We start from the raw sequence: 19,722 nt of genomic DNA, 5'->3' as shown, positions 1-19,722 counted from the left end.
GTTACCGTTTCCGGATACTTCTCAAAAAATTGCTACTTCCCACACGTGTTTTTTACTTGTGCAAGCTTTTAATTCAATTGTTTTATGATTATGACAAGTATTGTAAAACAAATAAAATGTAATTTACAAAAGACACGTTTCACTTAAGATCCATCTGCTCCTCCATCACCTTACTGATCCATTCGGGCTCGCTTTTTGCGATTGATTCAATGATTGAATTCACCTGGTAGCAGAGAGACTGGATTTGTTTGTCCCACTGGGGCAAAGTTTCACGAGCTGGAACAAAGCGATCAAATACACATCGTAAACAACACCAGCTTTAGTACTTTCAAAGTGGACGATTGAATCGATTTGGTCAATGTAACCGTTCATTCGCCCTTCGGTTATCATCTGACTTGCGATTTTTTCAGCCTTGGAAGGGTGTATTTCGAGCAAAGCTCCCAACTCTTCGAAACTAATATTATTATAAAGTTTACTAGCAGACAGGAGATTGTGTTCGATAACGGCGCGGTCCAGAATTGTTGACCCATCAATGGTGCTCGCCTTTTGGTGGGGCTACAATGAATCGACAGTTTTATAAGAGGTCGCTTAACCTTTGCAACATTGTGATAATAAAGCGTTAGTTAATTCCCGTTAATTAAGCAAGTGATAAGACCTGCAATTACGGCAAACAACTCATGCATCACTGTGTTTACAAAGTGTGACGATATTAAACAATAAAGAGTATTATCCTCAATTAGTTGCTCCGTTGCATCACATTACTTTTTTATTCTCACACGTAAATAACCTCGTGAGATGTTATATAGATGATCAGTTTATTATTAGATTTCTGGAATCCGTCTCGGCGCGCATTATTTCGACGTAGACAAATATCGACGTCAACAGTATTATGAAATTCATTTTTTGTAAATAAAAAATCAATTAAATAAATATGAAATCAATTAAGAACTTTAATTAAATCGTTTTTATTGGTACTAAACCTAAGTCAAAAGTAGACAAAGGTTAAATTTAACGCAGCTTTGCTTAAATTAAACTCACAGTGGAGTTCATCGGCATTTACAAGGAGGAAATATCAGTAGATAACTTAACACACATTTCATTTTTCCCTGTGTGAACTATTTAAAGCACATGCATTACACAAAGTGTAACCGTAATCCGGCTCTGATTAAACAGAAACCTAAAACGTGCTAAACCAGCAATCTTATTTCACCATAATACTTTAATGAGACAAAAAAATGTTCCTAAAATGACATCGGGAATAAATCATCTGAGAAAAAAGTTAGGGTTACAGTGAAACCTCCCATAAGCGGACACCGACATGCTTTTTGTCCGCTTAATGGAAAAGAAATAGCAATTTATATATAAAAACAAACTAAAATAAAAGGCTTCGCTTTTCACAAACGTTACACTTCCATAAAACATGTACTACCTACTTATGTGATTCCCCGATTTTTTTGATCAATTGTCATAATAACTATTAATCACACGCGCGTATGATGTGCTGTCCGCTTAAAGGAGATATTTTGTTTCCAAGGATTTGAATTGCATTGTGCGCGTCCGTTTATTGGAGCGTCCGCTTAAAATACATTATCTAAAAAAAGGCCCGTTTGTCAGAGGGGTCCGCTTATCGGAGGTGTCCCTTAAGAGAGATATTACTTGTGTTGGTATTTGAATACATTCATCTTCATTTTATGATTATACGTTTGTAAGGGTGATAATTAATAATAATAATTTTATTTATAATATTAATAATAATTAATAATACTGATTATCAAATTAACAAATGGTATTAGTATTTTTATTGCTTTTGCAGATTTTCTTTAAAACTTGTTTCAATCAATTTAATTCAAGATGATACTTTTATGTCAATAATTTTTCAGTATTTAATTGTACAAAGGACTCAAAAAAATACAAATTTATCATAGTTATGCAACTAACAATACAACACTTTTTATACACGTACCTGCAACAAGGCCTCAAAATCCCTCAATTCGGACCTCCTGATGATTCTTTCGAGGTACATTTTTTCCAAAATCGCCACTGCTGGCAACTGTTGGCACCTCTCGTCCTTGAACAGTGTGGCCAACATGCGCGATCTTTGTTGCCCCGCTGAAGCCAAAACAGTGCAAACTAAAGCATTCCGAAGGGCTGTCATGCGTTCATCTTCATGAACAATCGTCCTATAGGACAATTCATTGTATCTCTGAGCCGCCTCAATAAACTTCCGCCGATAATCCAAAACTCGAGCATAACAAACTTTGTAATAAATTTGAAGCTGCTCATTCCGTGACTCGGCCTGAAGCAGCGACGCCCGGTTGATGAAAGCCTCAGCCTGGACCGGATCGTCATCCTCAAGATACAACCTCGCGATTTTCAAATACGTTTCAAGTTTGTAATCCACGGTGTATTGTTTCTGGCCGGTTTCGAGCGGGATTCCCACCAGGACAGCTGCAGCCTCGCGCCACATGTGGTTACGTTCGTAGATATCGGCCAAATGTTGGCGAATACTTGCCACCTGCTCCTCAAACGAAATAACCCGGGGTTGCACCTTCTCAAGCATAAAGTGTGAGACAGTTTTGGAAACATCGTCGGGTAGTTTCATCAAATGCGAGCTTATTTCGGTCAGGATTTGGCGCGAGATGACCAAACTAACGTTCTCATTGACAACTGAAACGACTTGAGTTAGACTGGGTTGGTGGCTGTGGGGGGTACGGACTTGCTTCGATGAATATCTGCAAGCCTTCGGTCAGCTCGGGGCCCGAACCGGCGAGGATGTTCTCAAGAATACCGCGATATCTGTTAAAAATTAATGTTTTTTTTAATTTTTTTTACATAACCTCACTTTTCGGCCTGGTCTTTGTGGGAGCCCCCGGACGCGATTATGTTGGAGAGTTGGGTGCGGATAGCCGCGCTTTTCTCCGACATGGTGCTCCGCTACTATTTTGGCCACAAATAATAATAAATTATTTTAATTTAACTAAAAGTAGTTTTTGACAAATGACTGACAAAACAGCAATTGCCAACACAACGCTATTGCCGGTTGTGGTAATTTTGTCTAAAAAACACACTTGCAAGTAAATTGTTGTCTTTGCTCTGTAAATAAATACTTGCGACCAATTGCAAGTACAGTTTACTTTAATTAACGTGTGAATAAGGGGTTAAGGGGAAGACGATTTGATTTAATAGGTTGGCTGCACGTGTTGAAGTCAAACTCAAACGTCACGGATGTTTGCTGTCACCCGCCTTTAAATTAGTCACTTAATTAAATTGCAATAAACAGAAATAGTCCAGTGTGAGTGCGAAAAATGCCTTCTCCGCAACAAAACGAGAGTTCCCCCGAGCCCGGTAAGAGAATTCGTTACTTTCGTCGAAAGTCCATGCTCATTGTTAGCCCCAGAGACGTCCACTTCGAACGACAATAAGGAAAAAGGGGCCACTGTCAACGAAATAATGGTAATAGACCCGGACACCCTTGAGCTGGACCTAAACCATGGCAGGATCAGCAAGCTCGAAAACCTTGAGCCCTTGACACAAATCGAGCGCCTCTTCCTGAGGTGGAATTTGATCACCAAAATTGAGAATTTGGACACGTTAGTCACGCTCCGCGAATTGGAATTGTACGATAACCAAATCGTCAAAATGGAAAATCTGGGATGTTTGGTTAATTTAGAGTAAGGAGTGACTCATTTGTGAATGTTGCGAAATATGGCTTTAAAAGGATTCTAGATTTGTCGTTTAATCGTATCAAGGAGATTGAGGGACTGGAGAATTTGCACAATTTAGAAAAACTCTTCCTGTCGTCGAACAAAATCAGCAAAATCAAAAATGTGAAGCACTTGCAGAAGCTGACAATGCTGGAGCTGGGGGACAACAAAATTAGGGTAAGTGTTTATCCTATGGAGGATAATAACTTAGGAGACGAAACTGCGCCGTATTCCCAGCGTTTTGATAAATGTTATCGCTTAGAATTATCAATTTGCGTTCCACCTTATATTTCTGCGAGCTCTGCGAATACAGTTGAAGATACAAAAAAAGTGTAAGGAACAAAGTTGTAGAGAATAAAATTTTCTACAAAAAAGTCCGCGACACCATATTTCTATCTTTAATAGTTTAGGTACGAATTAACTTTCCAATACTTGACCACCGGCAAAATTAAGGAAATCCGTTGCTTGAGCGTCTTTGAACGACTTTGGGGCCTAAATGGTTCAAGATAGGAACATGGTCTCGCGGACTTTTTTGTAGGAAATTTAATTCTCTACAATTTTCTTCCTAACATTTTTCTTGTATCTGTAACCGTATTCGCAGCGTTTTGAAAAATATCTGACAGAGTGCAAAATTGGTAAAAGTTTACGATAAAATTTTTGCACTGTGTTTATCTCTGAATATTGAGAATTTAATGCTATATCTGCCTGTTTTTTTTTGTTTGCTATGTGTGAACAGTAATAAAAATACAACCATGTTTTGAAATGCGCCCTCTGGCGACATTAACGGAGCTATCGAGGACGAGAACGTTTTATTTGTACGTCGTTTCATATTCTAACCTTTAGATCTTCGTAGTTTATCCTTTGAGTGTTTTCAGTTGTTAGTCATAATCTGTGACTTCTAAAACCGTCCTAATTGCAGGACATAGAGAACCTGGAAAACATGCCAGCCCTGACCCACCTCTACTTGGGCAAAAATAAAATATCAAAAATAAAAAACTTGGACAGTCTGACCAACGTGACGTGTCTGAGCCTGCAAAGCAACCGAATAACGCGTATCGAGAATTTGGATAAGCTCACACAATTGACCGAACTGTACATTTCCGAGAACGGAATTCATAAAATAGAAAATCTTACGCATAACACGTTGCTACAGACCTTGGATTTGGCGAAAAATAAAATAAAGTTGATTGAAAACATCGAGCATTTGAACGACTTGGAGGAGTTTTGGATGAATGATAATGAAGTTTCCGATTGGGGAACTGTCGAGAATTTATCGAAGAACAAAAAGCTGGCTACAGTTTACTTGGAGCGGAATCCGCTCGAGAAGGACCCGATGTACAGGAGGAAATTGAAGATGATCGCGCCCTCTCTAACCCAGATCGACGCGACTTTGTGTCAGTTGTAAAATATTGTTTTGTAAATTAAGGAAACCACCGTTGCCATCTGTGCATTTATGAGTTGATTAGCTAATGAGTAACGATTAATTTTAGGCGTCTAATTATAAACCAATCACCCAATTGTGAAAATCGGTTTTAATTTTGATAAGCCCCTGCTACGTAAAAATAAACCAAATAACAATAAACCCGTCGTGTTATTTCCGTTTGAAATTGAAAGGTTAGCAAATTTGCTGGCACCTGTTTTGTTCTCCAGTAGTTTTAAAAATAGCCAAGCTGGATAAATTCTGGGTTTGTGGGCCAGTTCCTGCGATTTTTCCCATCCAAGCTGACGCGTCACAATGAGCGAGCAGTTCGTCCTGCGATGGCACTACCAAGAGCTCACCCTCCTCAAAAACCTCACCACGTTCCTCGAAAACGACGTTCTCACCGATGTCACCATCTCGGTCGAATCCCACACCGTTAAGGCGCACAAACTGGTGTTAGCAATGTGCAGTGTGTACTTTTTCCAGCTGTTCCAGGTGAGTTTTCGCGAAATCACCGTCTATTTTTAAACGACATTACGCCCACTTGTAGGAAATGAGGGACACGCAGCATCCGGTCATTGTGCTGCATAACGTCGCCCTGAGCGACATTAAGGCCGTCCTGGCGTTCATATACAGGGGGCAGTGCGTGGTCTCCAAGGAGCAGCTGCCAGGGCTGCTCTCCCTGGCCAAGCTCCTCAAAATACAAGGACTATGTGATATGAAGGTTAGTCCCCAAAGCCCTAATTACTTATTGGCACCGTGGCCCGTTATGTAACCAAACGTAAACCTAGATTTTGTTAGGTACCTGAAAAACCCCAACTAAACGACATTTCAAGCGAAAAAAGACCAAACTCAACCGACAATGCGCACAAAACCGAAAGTTCGGAAAAAGCAACCGAACGTAAGCTCGAACGGCTTGTTGGTGTCCCCTCTTAATTTTCTTACAGATTTTGCGGAAACTTTCCTGAAAAACAACGACGAAGAAGACGACAGTTACTCGCTTCCGAGTAAAAAACATGCGAAAGACTTGTCTGAAACTTGCAAGTGCTTCCTTTGTGGCAAATACCTCAGTAATCAGTACAATTTGCGCGTGCACATGGAGACCCACGAAGAGGCTTACCATGCCTGCCAGTCTTGCCCCCACGTGTCACGAAGTCGGGACGCTTTGAGAAAACACGTCTCGTACCGACACCCAGAGGAGTACCACACCAGGAAGCGCAAAAAAATAACTTGAACTTTATCAGACAGCTATTTATTCAATATAAACAAAAATAATACTTTTTAGATTATAGTATTTGGATGATTTAGCAGATTTTTCATTCATCATAACACTCCTCGATTTAAATATTTACACTATTAGAAAATCAATACTTGAAATAAATTAATTGACACGTCGGTTAGGCCCGCCACTGCATCACCCTACTGTATGTAATAAATAAAAAAGCTTTACGTTAAATGCAAAAAGGCCATTTAAAAAAATTATTAGAACTTGGTGATGGTCCACAATTTCGTGTTGCAATCCTGCCCCACTGAGACCAAAGTCTGGTCGTCAAGCCAGGCTAATCTAGTGACTTGACTTTGAGCATGAGCGTCTGAAAACAACCCTTATTTTCCGCCCTTACTTAACACAAACTACTCACTTTTGATTATAATATGTTTGGCGGGCTTTTCAACAGACCAGATAATGATACTCGTGTCCAAACTACCACTAGCGACTAGCAAAGAGTCGGGCGACCAAGCAACGCTGTTAACACGCGCGTTGTGGAAACCCCATTCTTGATTGGTGGCGAGCTAATAACGATTATTGTAATCAAAAACGCGAAAAATGTGTAAAAAGCAAACAATTAAAATTTGGTTATTACTTACATTCTGTTCCGAATGCGTGCAACAATTAATTTCATCAATGGTAACTACAGACGCACAAAAACTTACCTTGTATTCAGGAACACTATACAGTACGACTTTTCTGTGGGCATCACAGGCCACTAGATACTTGTCATCGGGAGAGTAGGCAACGTCTGTTACGGCACCCAAATGGTCCAATTCTTGCAAGGGTACCAACTCTGTGCCTTTCAGTTCGTATAAATGCACCTTGTTGTCCATGGCACCACCCACAGCCACGTGACCCCGCGGCGAAACGCTGACACTTGACGGTTCATAAGACACCTTCAATTGTTTTCGTCAATAAGATAAAACAAATGCTTTCAAAAAAAGAAAATCAGCAAAGAGCGACTCGTCAAAACTTTCATACAGGGTGGCTCACCTAACACTTTCGAGCTTTTCAATTAGGAGCTAAAAAATTAAGTTAAAAAATTCTTTTATTTAAAATTAAGCCCAATTTCTATTATCAGATGATTAAATCTTGAAAAATAGGTGGCCACACAAAAAAAATATTTTTTAGTACAAGTTTAAATGATTTAACATTTTAAGAAGGCTTGTAAAAATGACGTTTTTAAGAATTGAGTTGGATTATATCTAATCTTTACCTTCTAAAATATCTGATTTTTAAATTTCATAAGAATCCGTTGACAAATAACTGAAATATCGGGCTTGAAAGTCTTAGGTGAGACATCCTATTGTAAATTTGATAAACTGAAAATTTTAACAGTTATTATTTGTATAAATGACAGTTCGCTGTTTAACTAATTATGAAACTTGTCACTTTACTGAATTTCTCATTGATCTCTGACTGAAATGAAGTTGGAAATATTGAATTGTTGGTGTTGGGGACATTTGATAGTCAAGTTTGCCAACTTAATTTTAAAGCCATAGACCACTGCTCGAAATTGACTGTTTCAAACCTTCAAAGTGCTTGCTTTCCTGTTATCTTGCGAGACGGTGATTTCGTTAACACTCGCTGTGACCACCACATTTTGCTCTTTTAAAATGTCCATTCCGCGAGGTTGCGACCCCAACTTCAAATCTTGCCCTTTGTACGTGTTGCCCTCAATGTCGATTTGTTTTAAAGAGTCATCAATACCACAAGTGTACAAAGTACCACCATGTACCCTCATCCCATTGATCTGGTTACCATGACCCACGCCCTCAACCCGATCGTTCTCCCCAGTTTCGGCGTTCCATCGAGTCACATTACCATCATGCGACCCGGTAAAGATCGTACCACGATCTTCGCTCAATTCTAAGACAGTGATGGGTTTATTGTGCCCTTTAACAACCCGGAGCGGCTTCGTTGGGTCATTAATATCCAAATAATTAATAAAACCACTCAAAGAAACCGTGAGCAAGTATTCGTTTTGCCATAAACACGAAACCTATAAAATATTATATACTTAAAAGAGGACGTTAGTGGGCGTGGCTTAACCCACTTGTTGATCTTCAACTGTCGAACCTAGGACGAATTCAGAGACGACTTGTCTCGTTTCCACGTCCCACAATTTCGCAGTTTTGTCCCCACTGGCTGTTAGCAATTGTTTACCGTCGGGACTCCAACTAACCCCATACACGCCCCCGCTGTGGGCGGGGCTTCCCACTTCCCCCACCAAATCGGAGGACGTACCATCGTACAGAAACACCTTACCATCGAACCCAGCCGAGGCAAATAAATTACCGGTGGGTGAATAACGAACGGCTTGCACAAACCTGCTGTGCTCCTGTAAAAAACAATCACGTGACGTTGACCAAAATCATAGCCACCTATGGTTACTTTATGAACAGGTATTTCCCCCCAAATTAGTTTTCGTCAAGGACATTTCGATTATCACGCAATAAAAAAAAAGGTAAATTGGGTCAAAAAAATGTGAAATTGCGTTAAAAGTGGTGTTGGTTTGTCAGTTCAAAGCTAGTGTATTTAATTTTGTGGGTTGGCGACACGAGTCGTGGCCTCCTTACCTGCTTGGTCATTTTGAACTTAAACGGGGGCCCCTCGAAAACCGCAATGGTGTTGTCTTCAGACCCCGTGATGATTCTGAAAGGTCTCGTGGGTTTGAAATCGCAGGAATTGATGGGTTTTGATTGGCCTGAGATTTCGCCAACGGAAGTTCCCGTTTCGGACATGAAAACATGACCGAAGCGTTCGCGGCCTTCGCCAACCACGACCATTCGTTGGTTATCAGGGGACCAAGCGATATCTTTGATGGGCCCCCCGATTGGGTGAAACTCATTTTTAAGGATGTGCTCCTTGTTGACTGTGTCCCAGATTCTGACTTTGCCCGATTGGTCTAGAAATAAAACCAGTTTGTTTTAATTTTCGGGGGCTCCAGTGTGTTGATTTACCTCCAGAGGCGATGTAGAAGCCGCTAGGGGAGTACTTGGCGACGTTTACCGGACAGGAATGTTCCGTGTAGACGTCGGCAATTGCAGGGTTCTGTAACAAACCAATTGGAGTGGGTTTCTAAGGGAGGAAAGGTTTTTTTTACTTGGATGTTGCGAATGATCACGGAATTGCCATTGGTGTAGAGAAAGTTCTTGCCTTTGGGATCCCCGCCCAACACCAGGGGCTGTCCTCGTTGGGTCCGCGGCAAAGTCGCGTAAATACTCTCTGGAAAAGATAAGATAAATTCCATTTCAAAATTAAACCAACCGGAATTACACGGGGTGGCTTGATTATCGCAACCTGTCAAATGAAACAAAAAACGGTCACACTTACTTGATGCAAATGACATTTTCCTGTTTTTTTTATGTGAAAAATGATCCGGTTTGCCGGAAATGGTAAGAATCCTCAAGTGGAACACGGAGATATTGTAGTAGAAAAGTTTACACTACGTGTTGGCAGTTTACGAGAAATTCTCTTGGCACACGCACTGGTTATGAACACTTGGCAAATAATTTTATTTCACAAATTTCGCAAAACCTATTTATCTAGCGGTTATGTTTGCCATAAAAGGATATAAATGGATCACCTCTCGCCCCAAAACGCCTGCGCCACGTCCCCTCCCATACACAGGTTGGCAGCACTGAGTCACGTCAAGTAACTATCAATAAAGCTTGTTTTTAGTTTTCGTATAATTTGAGCAAAACCCGAGCATAAATGGTGTGAAACTGCAATGGCAACGTCAAAAACAACAAACACATACAATCGGCAAAACTGGGAGGATGCGGTAAGTCCTAAACTGGAACTAGTGTAAATCTGATTTAACCTCACTTTAGGACTTCCCGATTTTGTGTCAAACCTGTCTGGGGGACAACCCTTATATTCGCATGGTTTGTATCTCCTGGGCCACAACTCTCCCTGATTTATTCAATAAATGTGATTTCAGACTAAAGAAAAATATGGCAAGGAGTGTAAAATCTGTGCGCGCCCTTTCACAGTGTTTCGGTGGTGTCCTGGGGCTCGTATGCGTTTCAAAAAGACAGAAGTTTGCCAGACTTGTAGCAAGTTGAAGAACGTGTGTCAGACGTGTCTCCTGGACTTGGAGTACGGCCTCCCTATACAGGTCCGGGACGCTGCCCTCAAACTCAAGGATGATCTCCCCAAGAGCGACGTTAATAAGGAATATTATATCCAGAATATGGAGCGCGAGGTTTGTTTTATTATATTTTGCGTCCACGAAGGCAGTTGAGTGCTTTAAAGAGCTTAGTGTTTTTTTATGTGGTAATGTTGCCTCCATGACTCACATCAGCCTTGCCAAATCAAAAAAAAACAAATTCACCACATCCACACCCAGATTTACCCTCTAGATTTGATTTAAATATTTCCGGTTCAGGCTTTTTTAAGCAAATAACATTGACTTTGTAAAAAGCCATTCAATTATCTGAATTTCGACCTCTTATTTTGCAGTTGCAACGGTCGGATACTGGCGTTTTGTCGAATAAGTTGAACGAACCGAATGACTTGCTAATGCGTTTGGCGCGAACAGCCCCCTACTACAAACGAAACAGGCCCCACGTATGTTCATTTTGGGTGAAAGGGGAGTGCAGAAGAGGCGAGGAGTGTCCTTACAGACACGAGAAGCCAACAGATCCTGAAGACCCCCTTGCTGATCAAAACATAAAAGACCGCTACTACGGCGTGAACGACCCTGTTGCTGATAAATTATTGAAAAGAGCGGCAGCCATGCCTGCATTACCGCCCCCTGAAGACAAAACCATCACAACTCTATACATCGGCAATCTTGGTACTCTCACCGAACAAGACATCAGGGACCACTTCTACCAATACGGGGAGATCCGCTCTGTTAGTTTAGTCCCTAAACAGCAATGCGCCTTCGTCCAGTACACGACCAGAGCAGCCGCTGAAACGGCCGCCGAAAAAACCTTCAATAAGTTGATTTTGGGCGGCCGCCGACTTACCATCAAATGGGGGCGGTCTCAAGGACGCGCGGGCCCCGCGATTAACCCGGGACTTGAGGCCTATGAACCTGTGCCAGGCCTTCCGGGGGCTCTGCCTGAATTGAGTAATAATTTCTTTAATCTCGAACCGGGACACATTCCATTGCCGAATATGCCGCCACCGCCGTCTCTCATCGTTCCGCCGATGTTCGGCCCCCCGCCCATGCCCCCATTTTTCTTTAATCCGCCCCAGTTGTCGGCGTATGTCCCCACAGCGGCTTCGAGCAGCACTGTGACGAGTGAGGCGACAGGGGGGCCCTCCAAAAGCACAGTGCATTATCCCAGCCAGGATCCGGCCAGGCTGGGAGCCACGCAGTTGCATGCAGATAGGCAGGAGTAGGTCTTAGGTCTTATGAGGTGTACAATTTTTTATCAATAAAAAATTATGACCAGTGTTTTGTGTTTTTTCTTATTCCCCGTTACTCATTGGAAGGAAAAATTTGTGAGGATAATTAATAATAATAATTGTTTGGTTAAGTTGGGGGGTGACAGCTGTCATTGCACATTCGCAGTTGGTGGACTTCGTGCGACAGCGTGACAGCTGACGTGTGCTGACACGATGTCAAATTTCGTAAAATTTCGATTTTTCACCTAACCAAAGAGCAAAATTCTCCGAATCCGCGGCAAGTTTACGTGAAATCGAGCAAGGTTCAATGGTATGAGGTCAACTGGGTATGTCATCTCCGGTACAAGAGTCGGACTGTAACACCTCGCCAGCACCTGACCCAGGGACCACTCACAATAATGACCCCGACGTTGTCGCGACAGATTCAGATAGCGACACCGATAATCCCGAAGCGAGCGTGGCAGACCGTCCCACGTTAACCCTCAAAATGTTGAACTTGTGCAAAGAATTCCTGATCATGATTATCATCGCGGTGGCCTACGCTGCCCTAACTAACGAGTAAGTGGCCCCACGGCCCAGGCACGTCTAACGCGGCTTTCAGGACCCCTCCGAAAGTGAGCAAAAGTCCAGCTGCGTACCCGTTTTTCCCTCCAAATTCCAAAGTGACGGACTGGTACCGGGGGCAGATCACTGAGGCGATTGAAGATGCGCGCTCGAGCGATATTGCGTTTGTCATGTTTTACGCCCCGTGGGATGCCGAGAGCCAGACGGCGCGCAAGCAGCTGGAAATCGCAGCGCAGTATATGCAGAAAGAGGTGGCTTTTGTGGCGGTTAACTGCTGGCAGCCAGGCAGCGAGTGCAAAAGGCAGTACAGCAAAGTGTACAAGTGGCCCGTTTTGATCGCCTATCCCACACACGGGAGAGGGATACAATACAACGGGCCGCTGGAGGCTTTCCACATAATTAAATTTTTGCAAAATGTGTGCAAGCCCATTTTGCGGCCTGAGACAGTTGACGAACTCATGGGCAAACATGATGTAAGTAATAATTTATGTCCGGACTACGGAGGACTATAACTTAGGAGACGAAACGAGATACAAATTCGGTACCTAAAGAAATAGTACGGTAGGGTAAAAATGAATGAATGAATGAATTTGTCACCAAATCGTTTGAAATTAATTTGAATTTAACCACCAATTCAGTAATTACCTTGAAAAAAATGCAGAAATGGTGAACTTAGAAAAATGGACGACTAAAATTTTCATAAGAAACATGAGAAAAAAAATTATTTAAACTTTGCGCTTCGTCCCGTGTTGTTCAAGGCACTGCGAATACGGTTAAAGATACAAGAAAGAATGAAAATTTTTTAAAAAGTCAGCGAGACCTTATCTATGTTGTCAAAGTTTTTTTTGGCCTATTTTTAAGGAAATAATAATAATAATTCTAGTTGAGAAATTAGCTAGAACGCTGGAAAAAGCTAGAGTTATGTAATTATCGACTTAAATTGTTTAGCGAAGTATTGCAGGAAAACAGAATTTTTAGTTAAAGGCTTGAAGGGTAAAAAATACCGTTATTCTGAAGGGAATATTTTACTTTTTTGATTTGTTATTGACGAAATCTTGTTCATAAACGAGATAACTAGATAAAGATGTTTTTTTTAACAGAAATAAAAATTAAACTTAATTTTTCTCCATATTTGGTTAAATTATTGGCTTGTTTTGAACGTGACATTTCGAAAACAATGTGCTACACACAAGAGACACAGCAAAAGCAGTGTTTTTACTACTAGATTTAGCGATTTTTCAGTCTTTGGTGATTTTTTAGTATAGCAAAGTAAATGTTTATTAGCTCAAGAAATCACCTACAAGCTTAAAAAATTAAAAATACTAGTTCGGTGGGTTTTAGGCCTGTTTTTAACGAAATTTTCTGAAGTAACTGCGCTTTTGTCTAAAAAAAAACTTCAAAGATGTTGGAAAAAGCCCGAAATAATGTTACTATCGGCTTAATTTGGTGATTTTTCGGTCTATTTTAGCGAAATGTCGCAGTAAAACATGAAATTTTAATACAGAAATGCACCTTAAAGGCTTGAAAAGGTAAAATAAATAACTTCGTTTTCAACTTTGTTTTATTTTTTTGACTTGGTTTTTAAGAAATCTTGTCGAAACAAGCAAAGTACTATCAGTTTTGCTTTAATTTTTCAAAAGTGAACATTATTTTCGTCATAATTTGCTTAACTCTCGGCTTTTTGTCGACAAAATCTCACAGAAATGCAAGGTTTTGGTACAAAAACGAGTTACAAGGTTTGAAAAAGTAAATATAACATACATTAACGGAACGATCGAGGACGGGAACGTTTTATTTGTACGTCGTTTCATAGCCTAACCTTTAGATATCCGTAGTCCGGACAAAGAAACTCGCTAGTTGGAAATTAAATTGGCAACACTGAATTATTGATGGCGCGGTTTTATACCCATTTTCACTTTAACATCGACAATTTTTTGGCATAATTTACTCGATTTTTTTTTTAATTTGATAGTCAGCGATGCCAACTTAACTTCAGTCATTACGGATTACTTAATTTACAGACCGTTGTATTGGGTAAAATAAATGTTCTGCCCGGCAGCTACGAATATGCCGTTTTTTACTCAACAGCATTGAGGTTCCTCGAGAGGGACCCTTTCAGGGATACAATTTTTGCAGTCCTACCTCAAAAATCTGACTTTGACCCCTCCATAAGCCTCCATGTTTGGAACGGAACAATTGTGCGTTTAAAACAACAAAAAATAATTTTTAACTGAATTATTTTAAGGATTTTAAAGGCGAATTGACCACCGAATCCCTGACATCCTGGATTTTGAAAAATTCACATCAAATCACCAGTTGGGTTTCCCCCACTGGCATGAAGAGCCTCAGTCTCTCAAATTTCATGCAACCCGGCCCCACCCTTATTTTATTCACTCCTAGAAACCCACTGTTGCAACAAACCGACCACTTTGATATGGTACAACAGAATTATTTTTACAATTTTTCACTCGTCACAATTATTTCAGTTGCGCGAAGCCGCCTACGATTATTACAATTGTGCCAACAATTCTCACCTCACAACACGACAAAAACTGATAAGAGAATCACGGTTACGAAACCGTAAAAATTATGTTAAAATGACCCAAAAATGCCACACTCGCCCACCGGTGATTACGAACGTGCCCAACATTTGGACGAACAATACGGATATTTGTAATTGTGTGGACAAAGAGTCCTTGAATAAATTTTGCGAGAGTTCGGTCCTGGCCAAGCCGGTATTACAGCAATCTGTAGACCGCTGTCGCGGTTTCCTATTGACGCAACAGTACAGCCAGGTTGTTTTTGAGTCACGTGGCCTCGAAGGCGGGGCTAATATCACAGGATCGGCTTGTGCAAGCAATTCAAGTTTGAAGTTCGTAGCGATTGATAGTTTGAGGTATTATCAATTTGCCGAACGGTTGGGGGTTGGTTTGGGGCAGAAAACAGGGGTTGTTATAGTTAATGATAAGGTGGGCCAATTAAATGAAATTTTTAATTTAATTGATCAATTTTTTCCCTAGATGGAGACTCATTACGTGATGAGTGGTAACGTAAATAGTGATAATTTACGTTTGTTTATTTCTAATTTTACACAAAAGACTTTACCAAGATCTCTACGGTCGAAAGTGCACGTTAGGACGAAGTCTGATCATGTTTATCCTCACTTAAATTGCTCCAGGTCGAGTCAGTTTTGTGTGAGGGAATTAACAACTGGCGATTTTTTACCAACTGTGCTTCAACCCAATAAAGTCAGTGATTTATTCAAGTGTTCAGTCATTGAAAATAAGACTTTTAGGTCGTCGTTGTTTTTTATTATTCGAAACAATGTGCTTTTTGTAGCGGTTTTGCCTACATGTTTTTGACAGCAGCCAGGTTGTTGAGCCCAGTCAAAGACATAAGTTTTGTGAGGATAGACGGCGATTCTAATTTACTGCCATGGGAGTACACTATGGAGAGCTTTCCGACGATATTATTTTTCCCCTCTGTCAGGTATTGGTACATAAGATAGTATCAAAATAGTTCAACTTTTTCAATAAAAAATTTGTAAACACTTTCTCCTAAAAATTCAAAATTTTTCTCCAGAAAATCGGAATCTCGCGCCTTTCCCAGGAACCTCCCCATAACGGTGCCAAACCTCCTGGGCTTTATTCTAACAAACATCGACCCCATCCTCAAACTCAAAACAATGTGGTGTATTTGCTGCCAAACCAAGGTGAGTCAAACGCTACCATAGACACACCTGAATGTTTATTGTAGTTCCCCGATGAGAAAATAAAATGTGTCACTTCACTCCGTATGGAAACACTGACCATAATCGGGACAACCTTGCGTGAGTGGCGCAATTCGAGCCGAAAGCAGAAGGTTTTATACAAATTGCAAGTTTTGAGGCAACTGCATTTGTCATTTGCTCACTCTCCCGAAGATGTTTCGCAAATCAATACCAATCTGAATAAATTACGGGATTGATTCAGGCCAAAGCCAAGTGCACTTAAAGAAACGAAAAACATTCCGAATTTACGTATTTTGGGATGTACTCATTTAGGTTTTACCCTTGTATCTGTGATAATAATGGTTGAATAAAAGTTTATAAAAGCTCGCTTGTTTTATTCAATACAGTTTGGTTTCAAACGACAGGATTTTTTCATGGATGTGGCTGATTGGTAGTTGTTTAAGTAGGCTGAAAAATTGTTTCGGGTGCCTTATACTGAATTTTTCAACCAGGTATTTGCGCACCGTGTCTCTGGCTAGTTGCACAAGGAGGGGCACTTGGGGCAAAGCGGTTGATTTAACCACAAGTTTTTTGACTCCCAGTTTATTGCAAAATTGTCTTAATTGGGGGTCGGCGTAATAATCCAACAAATTTTCAATCGCATTGATTGAAAAGTCGTGAGGGTCTGTGAGGAACGTCCCCAAGTCTAAACTAACGTCGTAAATTAATTTCGGGAGTATATCGGTGTTCATTAATTTGCTTTTCTTAATATCCAAGTGTAAGAAAGTCTTGAAAAGATCACAGTAACCAAATTTTTTGTACACAGCCTGTACGTCAATTTCGGAAACCTCCAAACCGTACGAAAGCAAGTAAAACAAAAAACCTAAAATTATTTTCGGAGGCACTTGATCCTCATCTAGCTTTTTAACCAACCAACTGATACTAAACCTGCCAATGAATTCAATAGTGTCCGCGCTTAAATGACTCGCGAGTAGAATTTCCCAATTTTGAAGCGACTCAATTCTGAACCGGAACCAATTGAAATGGTCGGGTGGACACGCTAGGATTTTCCGAACAACGTAGTCAAATTTCCCGATTACAACTTTAAGAAAATTCGGATCGATCCGAAACAACAAAAACGGCGAGAACGTCACACCTGAGACAAAAACAACTTCGGAAACGTAATCAACAATTTGGAAAAACAACGATGATTTGGACTCCAACAACTCGAACAACACCTCGTCCGACATTTCGTAGCTCGAGTTGGAATCAAACGTGTAAAAGAACAGATTTTCCTGCGCTACTTTTATATAACGATCATAAATTACCGCAAGCTCGAAGGGGACGTTCCCGTTCTTGTCACGGACGCTGGCATCCGCCCCGTGGTACAGCATGAGCCCCACGCCCTCAGTCACCCCTTCGGGGTCGGTCTTTACGTGGAAAAGCATGTGTAAGGGGGTGCACCCCGCGTCGTTTTGCACGTTTAAATCGGCCCCCTTTTCAATTACAAGCTGGGCGACTTGGAAGTAGTGACGTTGGAGGGCCAAGTGCAGTACTGTGTTATTATCGCTAAAAACTACCTCAATGTTGGCCCCCTTGCGGATCAGTTCCAGGGCAAAGTACTCGATTATGAAAATGTCGCTGTGGTAGAGCAGGGACAGGGATAGGGCTGTGTGTCCGGAGTGGTTTTGCGCCTCCAAGTCGAATTTATCAAGCAAGTAGTCAAAAATTGCGTTCCTGAAACCAGGACTTGGTAGGGATTTACTGAACGTTAGGGGGGATCATACTTTTCGTAAATTATGGATAAGTGCAGAGGGTTGTTGCCGTTTTCGTCCTGAAGGGTGGTTTGGTCAAAAGGGTGCGGTAAAAGCTGCTTGAGGGTGGCAAGGTCATTGTTAGATATTGCTGATTCAACCTGGAGCAAAGGCTAAATTTGAGGTTATGTCAAAATAAATTATTACTTCAGATAAGAGATTTCGGCGGTTTTCATCACAATTATGTGAGACAGACATCACTTAAACGATTTACGAGTCATCTTCATCAATTTTCCATCAATTTCATTTGTAACAATTATTTGAAGAAAGCTAGGTTATGTGATAGGCAATACGTGGTAATACCAATATGACAAAATAATAATTTTATCATTTATCAATCTTTGATTATCAATACCTTAATTCCGGTTTTATTCCTTTTCACGCATTACAATACCTTAAAAAATTAAAATCGAAAAAATCATCTGGAACTGCTCGAACTGGAGCGGCTGTGCTTCCTGCGCCTGGGCGGGGGGCTCCTGGAATGGGGGCGCCTCCTCGGCGGGCTCCTCCTCATCGGTCGCATGGGGCTCCGCCTCCGGAATCTGGGCGGGGTGCGTCTGTGGGGCGGAGGCCTCCTCATATGCATCGGCATGGGGCTGCGCCTCATGGGGGGCGGTCTCGGCTTGGGTACAAGCACCGGAGCCGCCGTGATCTCCTGTCCATCAATTTGCCCCCCATCCATGTGTTTCATCGCGTTTTCGGCATCGTCCGCATTGGTGAACTCCACGTAGCAGAAGCCCCGCCCCAAGTGTGGGTGGATGTGGTCTTTGGGGAAATCCACATGTTTGATTGGTCCATACGTCCCGAAAATCTCCATAATGTGCTCCCTGTTGATGGTGCGTGTTAAACGCCCAATGTGGATTTTCGTGGGGCGTGGCGTGGGGGACCTGCGACGCCTTTTGCGCCGGTCTGAGCGCGAGCGCGAACGAGACTTGCCACGGGTGTGGTTTTTGTCGTCTTTCGCTGGGGATTTGCGATTGTTGACGTCTTTGTCTTTGACCTCGTCTTTATCGTCCTTTTTGACATCTTTTTCCTTCTCCTTTTCCTTGTCTTTGTCTTTGCGCTCTTTGCTGCGTCGGGTGGGTTTGCTGGTGGAGCGCGAACGGCGTTTGGGGCGACTGCGGTCTTTATCGCTGCTTGAGCTTGAGGACTCCGAGGAGGAACTGCTCGAGCGGGAACTGCTGCCCGAACTGGAACTGCTCGAAGAGCGCGAGCTGGACGAGCTACTGTCGGAAGAACTAAATCAAGTGTTTTAGGTGATTACAAACTCTTCAAACTCGGGTGTTACCTTCTGCTGCTATCGCTGCTGCTTGAACCAGACTCACTCTTCCGTTTACGGTCCCTACCACGTTCTTTCTTCTTATCCTTGTCGTCCTTTTCCGTATCAGAACCTATTTTTGCCCTAAGAACAATAAAAACCAACTCAAAAAATTTGTAAAAAGTAATGGTGTCCGGGAGTGAACAAACAAGTCAGTTGTTGTAATACAAATTATCTTGATCTTGAAGAACCTTGAAGGAAGCAAATCGAGCAAACACAAGTGATGCATGGGAGTTAAAATGTGCTAAAACTACAAGGAAATCGTGGAAAGCCCTCCCGGACTACAAACATAACCTCAAAACGTAAATACTCACATTTCTGACTATTCTTGATTCCTGTAAAGTCGGGACAAGTTTAGAACTAAAACCTTTCACTGTATTAACGCGGAAGTATGAAAACTACATGAAAAACTGTGTAATTGTGGAAAATTAGCAAAACGACGCTACTACGACCACTTGATGTTGGTAGCGCTGTTCTGGTGACTTTAAGTTTGTAACTGCTACACCAACGGTGGGAGATTGAATTTTGCACCCCCGCAGCTACAAGTAAAACACCGTGG

The 19,722-nt window shown here is 41.6% G+C and overlaps 8 protein-coding genes across 9 annotated transcripts; 4 read left to right on the top strand and 4 right to left on the bottom strand.

Moving 5' to 3' along the window:
- Positions 1-46: 46 nt before the first annotated feature.
- CSN4 (COP9 signalosome subunit 4) lies at positions 47-5,474 on the bottom strand. 2 transcript variants are annotated; one of them, XM_015982666.2, is made up of 5 exons: positions 5,339-5,474; positions 2,717-2,796; positions 1,964-2,667; positions 327-555; positions 47-276 (listed from the first exon to the last, which is right to left on the bottom strand). In XM_015982666.2, exons 1-5 carry the CDS (start codon positions 5,419-5,421, stop codon positions 140-142), a joined length of 1,233 nt encoding a protein of 410 aa, XP_015838152.1. In that variant the 5' UTR covers positions 5,422-5,474; the 3' UTR covers positions 47-139. The 2 variants fall into 2 exon arrangements, with proteins under 2 accessions (XP_015838152.1, XP_974969.1); XM_969876.4 differs by lacking the exon at positions 5,339-5,474 and adding an exon at positions 2,843-3,065.
- On the top strand, positions 3,191-5,286 carry sds22. The gene is made up of 4 exons (XM_969888.4): positions 3,191-3,345; positions 3,398-3,671; positions 3,719-3,881; positions 4,624-5,286. The coding sequence occupies exons 1-4, from the start codon at positions 3,306-3,308 to the stop codon at positions 5,107-5,109; spliced, it is 963 nt and encodes a 320-aa protein (XP_974981.1). The 5' UTR covers positions 3,191-3,305; the 3' UTR covers positions 5,110-5,286.
- Positions 5,440-6,431, top strand: LOC663869 (longitudinals lacking protein, isoforms H/M/V). The gene is made up of 4 exons (XM_969900.4): positions 5,440-5,619; positions 5,675-5,848; positions 5,926-6,025; positions 6,072-6,431. Exons 1-4 carry the CDS (start codon positions 5,440-5,442, stop codon positions 6,356-6,358), a joined length of 741 nt encoding a protein of 246 aa, XP_974993.1. The 3' UTR covers positions 6,359-6,431.
- On the bottom strand, positions 6,361-9,976 carry flr (flare). The gene is made up of 9 exons (XM_008198622.3): positions 9,731-9,976; positions 9,501-9,622; positions 9,358-9,448; positions 8,974-9,302; positions 8,451-8,735; positions 7,926-8,396; positions 7,057-7,290; positions 6,765-6,915; positions 6,361-6,716 (listed from the first exon to the last, which is right to left on the bottom strand). The coding sequence occupies exons 1-9, from the start codon at positions 9,744-9,746 to the stop codon at positions 6,607-6,609; spliced, it is 1,809 nt and encodes a 602-aa protein (XP_008196844.1). The 5' UTR covers positions 9,747-9,976; the 3' UTR covers positions 6,361-6,606.
- A 15-nt stretch (positions 9,977-9,991) lies between these two features.
- LOC663891 (uncharacterized protein) lies at positions 9,992-11,807 on the top strand. The gene is made up of 4 exons (XM_969921.4): positions 9,992-10,181; positions 10,231-10,284; positions 10,341-10,604; positions 10,862-11,807. The coding sequence occupies exons 1-4, from the start codon at positions 10,128-10,130 to the stop codon at positions 11,750-11,752; spliced, it is 1,263 nt and encodes a 420-aa protein (XP_975014.1). The 5' UTR covers positions 9,992-10,127; the 3' UTR covers positions 11,753-11,807.
- Positions 11,808-11,926: 119 nt separating this feature from the next.
- On the top strand, positions 11,927-16,415 carry LOC100141581 (uncharacterized protein). Its single transcript, XM_008198623.3, has 9 exons — positions 11,927-12,316; positions 12,360-12,795; positions 14,344-14,520; positions 14,568-14,759; positions 14,809-15,291; positions 15,343-15,570; positions 15,618-15,811; positions 15,905-16,034; positions 16,079-16,415. Exons 1-9 carry the CDS (start codon positions 12,087-12,089, stop codon positions 16,286-16,288), a joined length of 2,280 nt encoding a protein of 759 aa, XP_008196845.1. The 5' UTR covers positions 11,927-12,086; the 3' UTR covers positions 16,289-16,415.
- On the bottom strand, positions 16,402-18,182 carry LOC663911 (ankyrin-3). Its single transcript, XM_969940.5, has 3 exons — positions 17,993-18,182; positions 17,819-17,946; positions 16,402-17,768 (listed from the first exon to the last, which is right to left on the bottom strand). Exons 1-3 carry the CDS (start codon positions 18,041-18,043, stop codon positions 16,430-16,432), a joined length of 1,518 nt encoding a protein of 505 aa, XP_975033.1. The 5' UTR covers positions 18,044-18,182; the 3' UTR covers positions 16,402-16,429.
- A 3-nt stretch (positions 18,183-18,185) lies between these two features.
- RnpS1 (RNA-binding protein S1) lies at positions 18,186-19,636 on the bottom strand. The gene is made up of 3 exons (XM_008198625.3): positions 19,478-19,636; positions 19,134-19,247; positions 18,186-19,083 (listed from the first exon to the last, which is right to left on the bottom strand). Coding segments are annotated over exons 1-3 (936 nt in total). The 5' UTR covers positions 19,480-19,636; the 3' UTR covers positions 18,186-18,263.
- Between the last annotated feature and the right edge of the window lie 86 nt (positions 19,637-19,722).

Source organism: Tribolium castaneum, chromosome 6 (assembly GCF_031307605.1).
Source record: "Tribolium castaneum strain GA2 chromosome 6, icTriCast1.1, whole genome shotgun sequence".
Taxonomy (NCBI): Eukaryota; Metazoa; Arthropoda; class Insecta; order Coleoptera; family Tenebrionidae; genus Tribolium; species Tribolium castaneum.
This window is presented reverse-complemented; position numbering and strand designations above follow the sequence as displayed.

Bases quoted from the DNA above. Each gene is read 5' to 3' on its own strand.
- sds22 (XM_969888.4), top strand. From the start codon at position 3,306: ATGCCTTCTCCGCAACAAAACGAGAGTTCCCCCGAGCCCG. The intron at 3,346-3,397 runs GTAAGAGAATTC...TGTTAGCCCCAG, and splicing joins CGAGAGTTCCCCCGAGCCCG to AGACGTCCACTTCGAACGAC. The intron at 3,882-4,623 runs GTAAGTGTTTAT...TCCTAATTGCAG, and splicing joins TGGGGGACAACAAAATTAGG to GACATAGAGAACCTGGAAAA.
- CSN4 (XM_015982666.2), bottom strand. From the start codon at position 5,421: ATGGGAAAAATCGCAGGAACTGGCCCACAAACCCAGAATTTATCCAGC. The intron at 2,797-5,338 runs GTGCCAGCAAAT...AATTTTTAACAG, and splicing joins ACTACTGGAGAACAAAACAG to ATATCGCGGTATTCTTGAGA. The intron at 556-1,963 runs GTACGTGTATAA...GATTCATTGTAG, and splicing joins ATTTTGAGGCCTTGTTGCAG to CCCCACCAAAAGGCGAGCAC.
- LOC663869 (XM_969900.4), top strand. From the start codon at position 5,440: ATGAGCGAGCAGTTCGTCCTGCGATGGCACTACCAAGAGCTCACCCTC. The intron at 5,620-5,674 runs GTGAGTTTTCGC...GCCCACTTGTAG, and splicing joins ACTTTTTCCAGCTGTTCCAG to GAAATGAGGGACACGCAGCA. The intron at 5,849-5,925 runs GTTAGTCCCCAA...AGATTTTGTTAG, and splicing joins AAGGACTATGTGATATGAAG to GTACCTGAAAAACCCCAACT.
- flr (XM_008198622.3), bottom strand. The intron at 9,449-9,500 runs GTAAAAAAAACC...GGTTTGTTACAG, and splicing joins TGATCATTCGCAACATCCAA to AACCCTGCAATTGCCGACGT. The intron at 6,916-7,056 runs GTAAGTTTTTGT...AATCGTTATTAG, and splicing joins ATAGTGTTCCTGAATACAAG to CTCGCCACCAATCAAGAATG.
- LOC663891 (XM_969921.4), top strand. From the start codon at position 10,128: ATGGCAACGTCAAAAACAACAAACACATACAATCGGCAAAACTGGGAG. The intron at 10,182-10,230 runs GTAAGTCCTAAA...ACCTCACTTTAG, and splicing joins GGCAAAACTGGGAGGATGCG to GACTTCCCGATTTTGTGTCA. The intron at 10,285-10,340 runs GTTTGTATCTCC...ATGTGATTTCAG, and splicing joins ACAACCCTTATATTCGCATG to ACTAAAGAAAAATATGGCAA.
- LOC100141581 (XM_008198623.3), top strand. From the start codon at position 12,087: ATGTCATCTCCGGTACAAGAGTCGGACTGTAACACCTCGCCAGCACCT. The intron at 14,521-14,567 runs GTGCGTTTAAAA...AATTATTTTAAG, and splicing joins ATGTTTGGAACGGAACAATT to GATTTTAAAGGCGAATTGAC. The intron at 14,760-14,808 runs GTACAACAGAAT...CAATTATTTCAG, and splicing joins AAACCGACCACTTTGATATG to TTGCGCGAAGCCGCCTACGA.
- LOC663911 (XM_969940.5), bottom strand. From the start codon at position 18,043: ATGTCTGTCTCACATAATTGTGATGAAAACCGCCGAAATCTCTTATCT. The intron at 17,947-17,992 runs GTAATAATTTAT...CCTTTGCTCCAG, and splicing joins GCCGAAATCTCTTATCTGAA to GTTGAATCAGCAATATCTAA. The intron at 17,769-17,818 runs GTATGATCCCCC...TCCTGGTTTCAG, and splicing joins TTATCCATAATTTACGAAAA to GAACGCAATTTTTGACTACT.
- RnpS1 (XM_008198625.3), bottom strand. The intron at 19,084-19,133 runs GTAACACCCGAG...CACTTGATTTAG, and splicing joins AGCAGCGATAGCAGCAGAAG to TTCTTCCGACAGTAGCTCGT.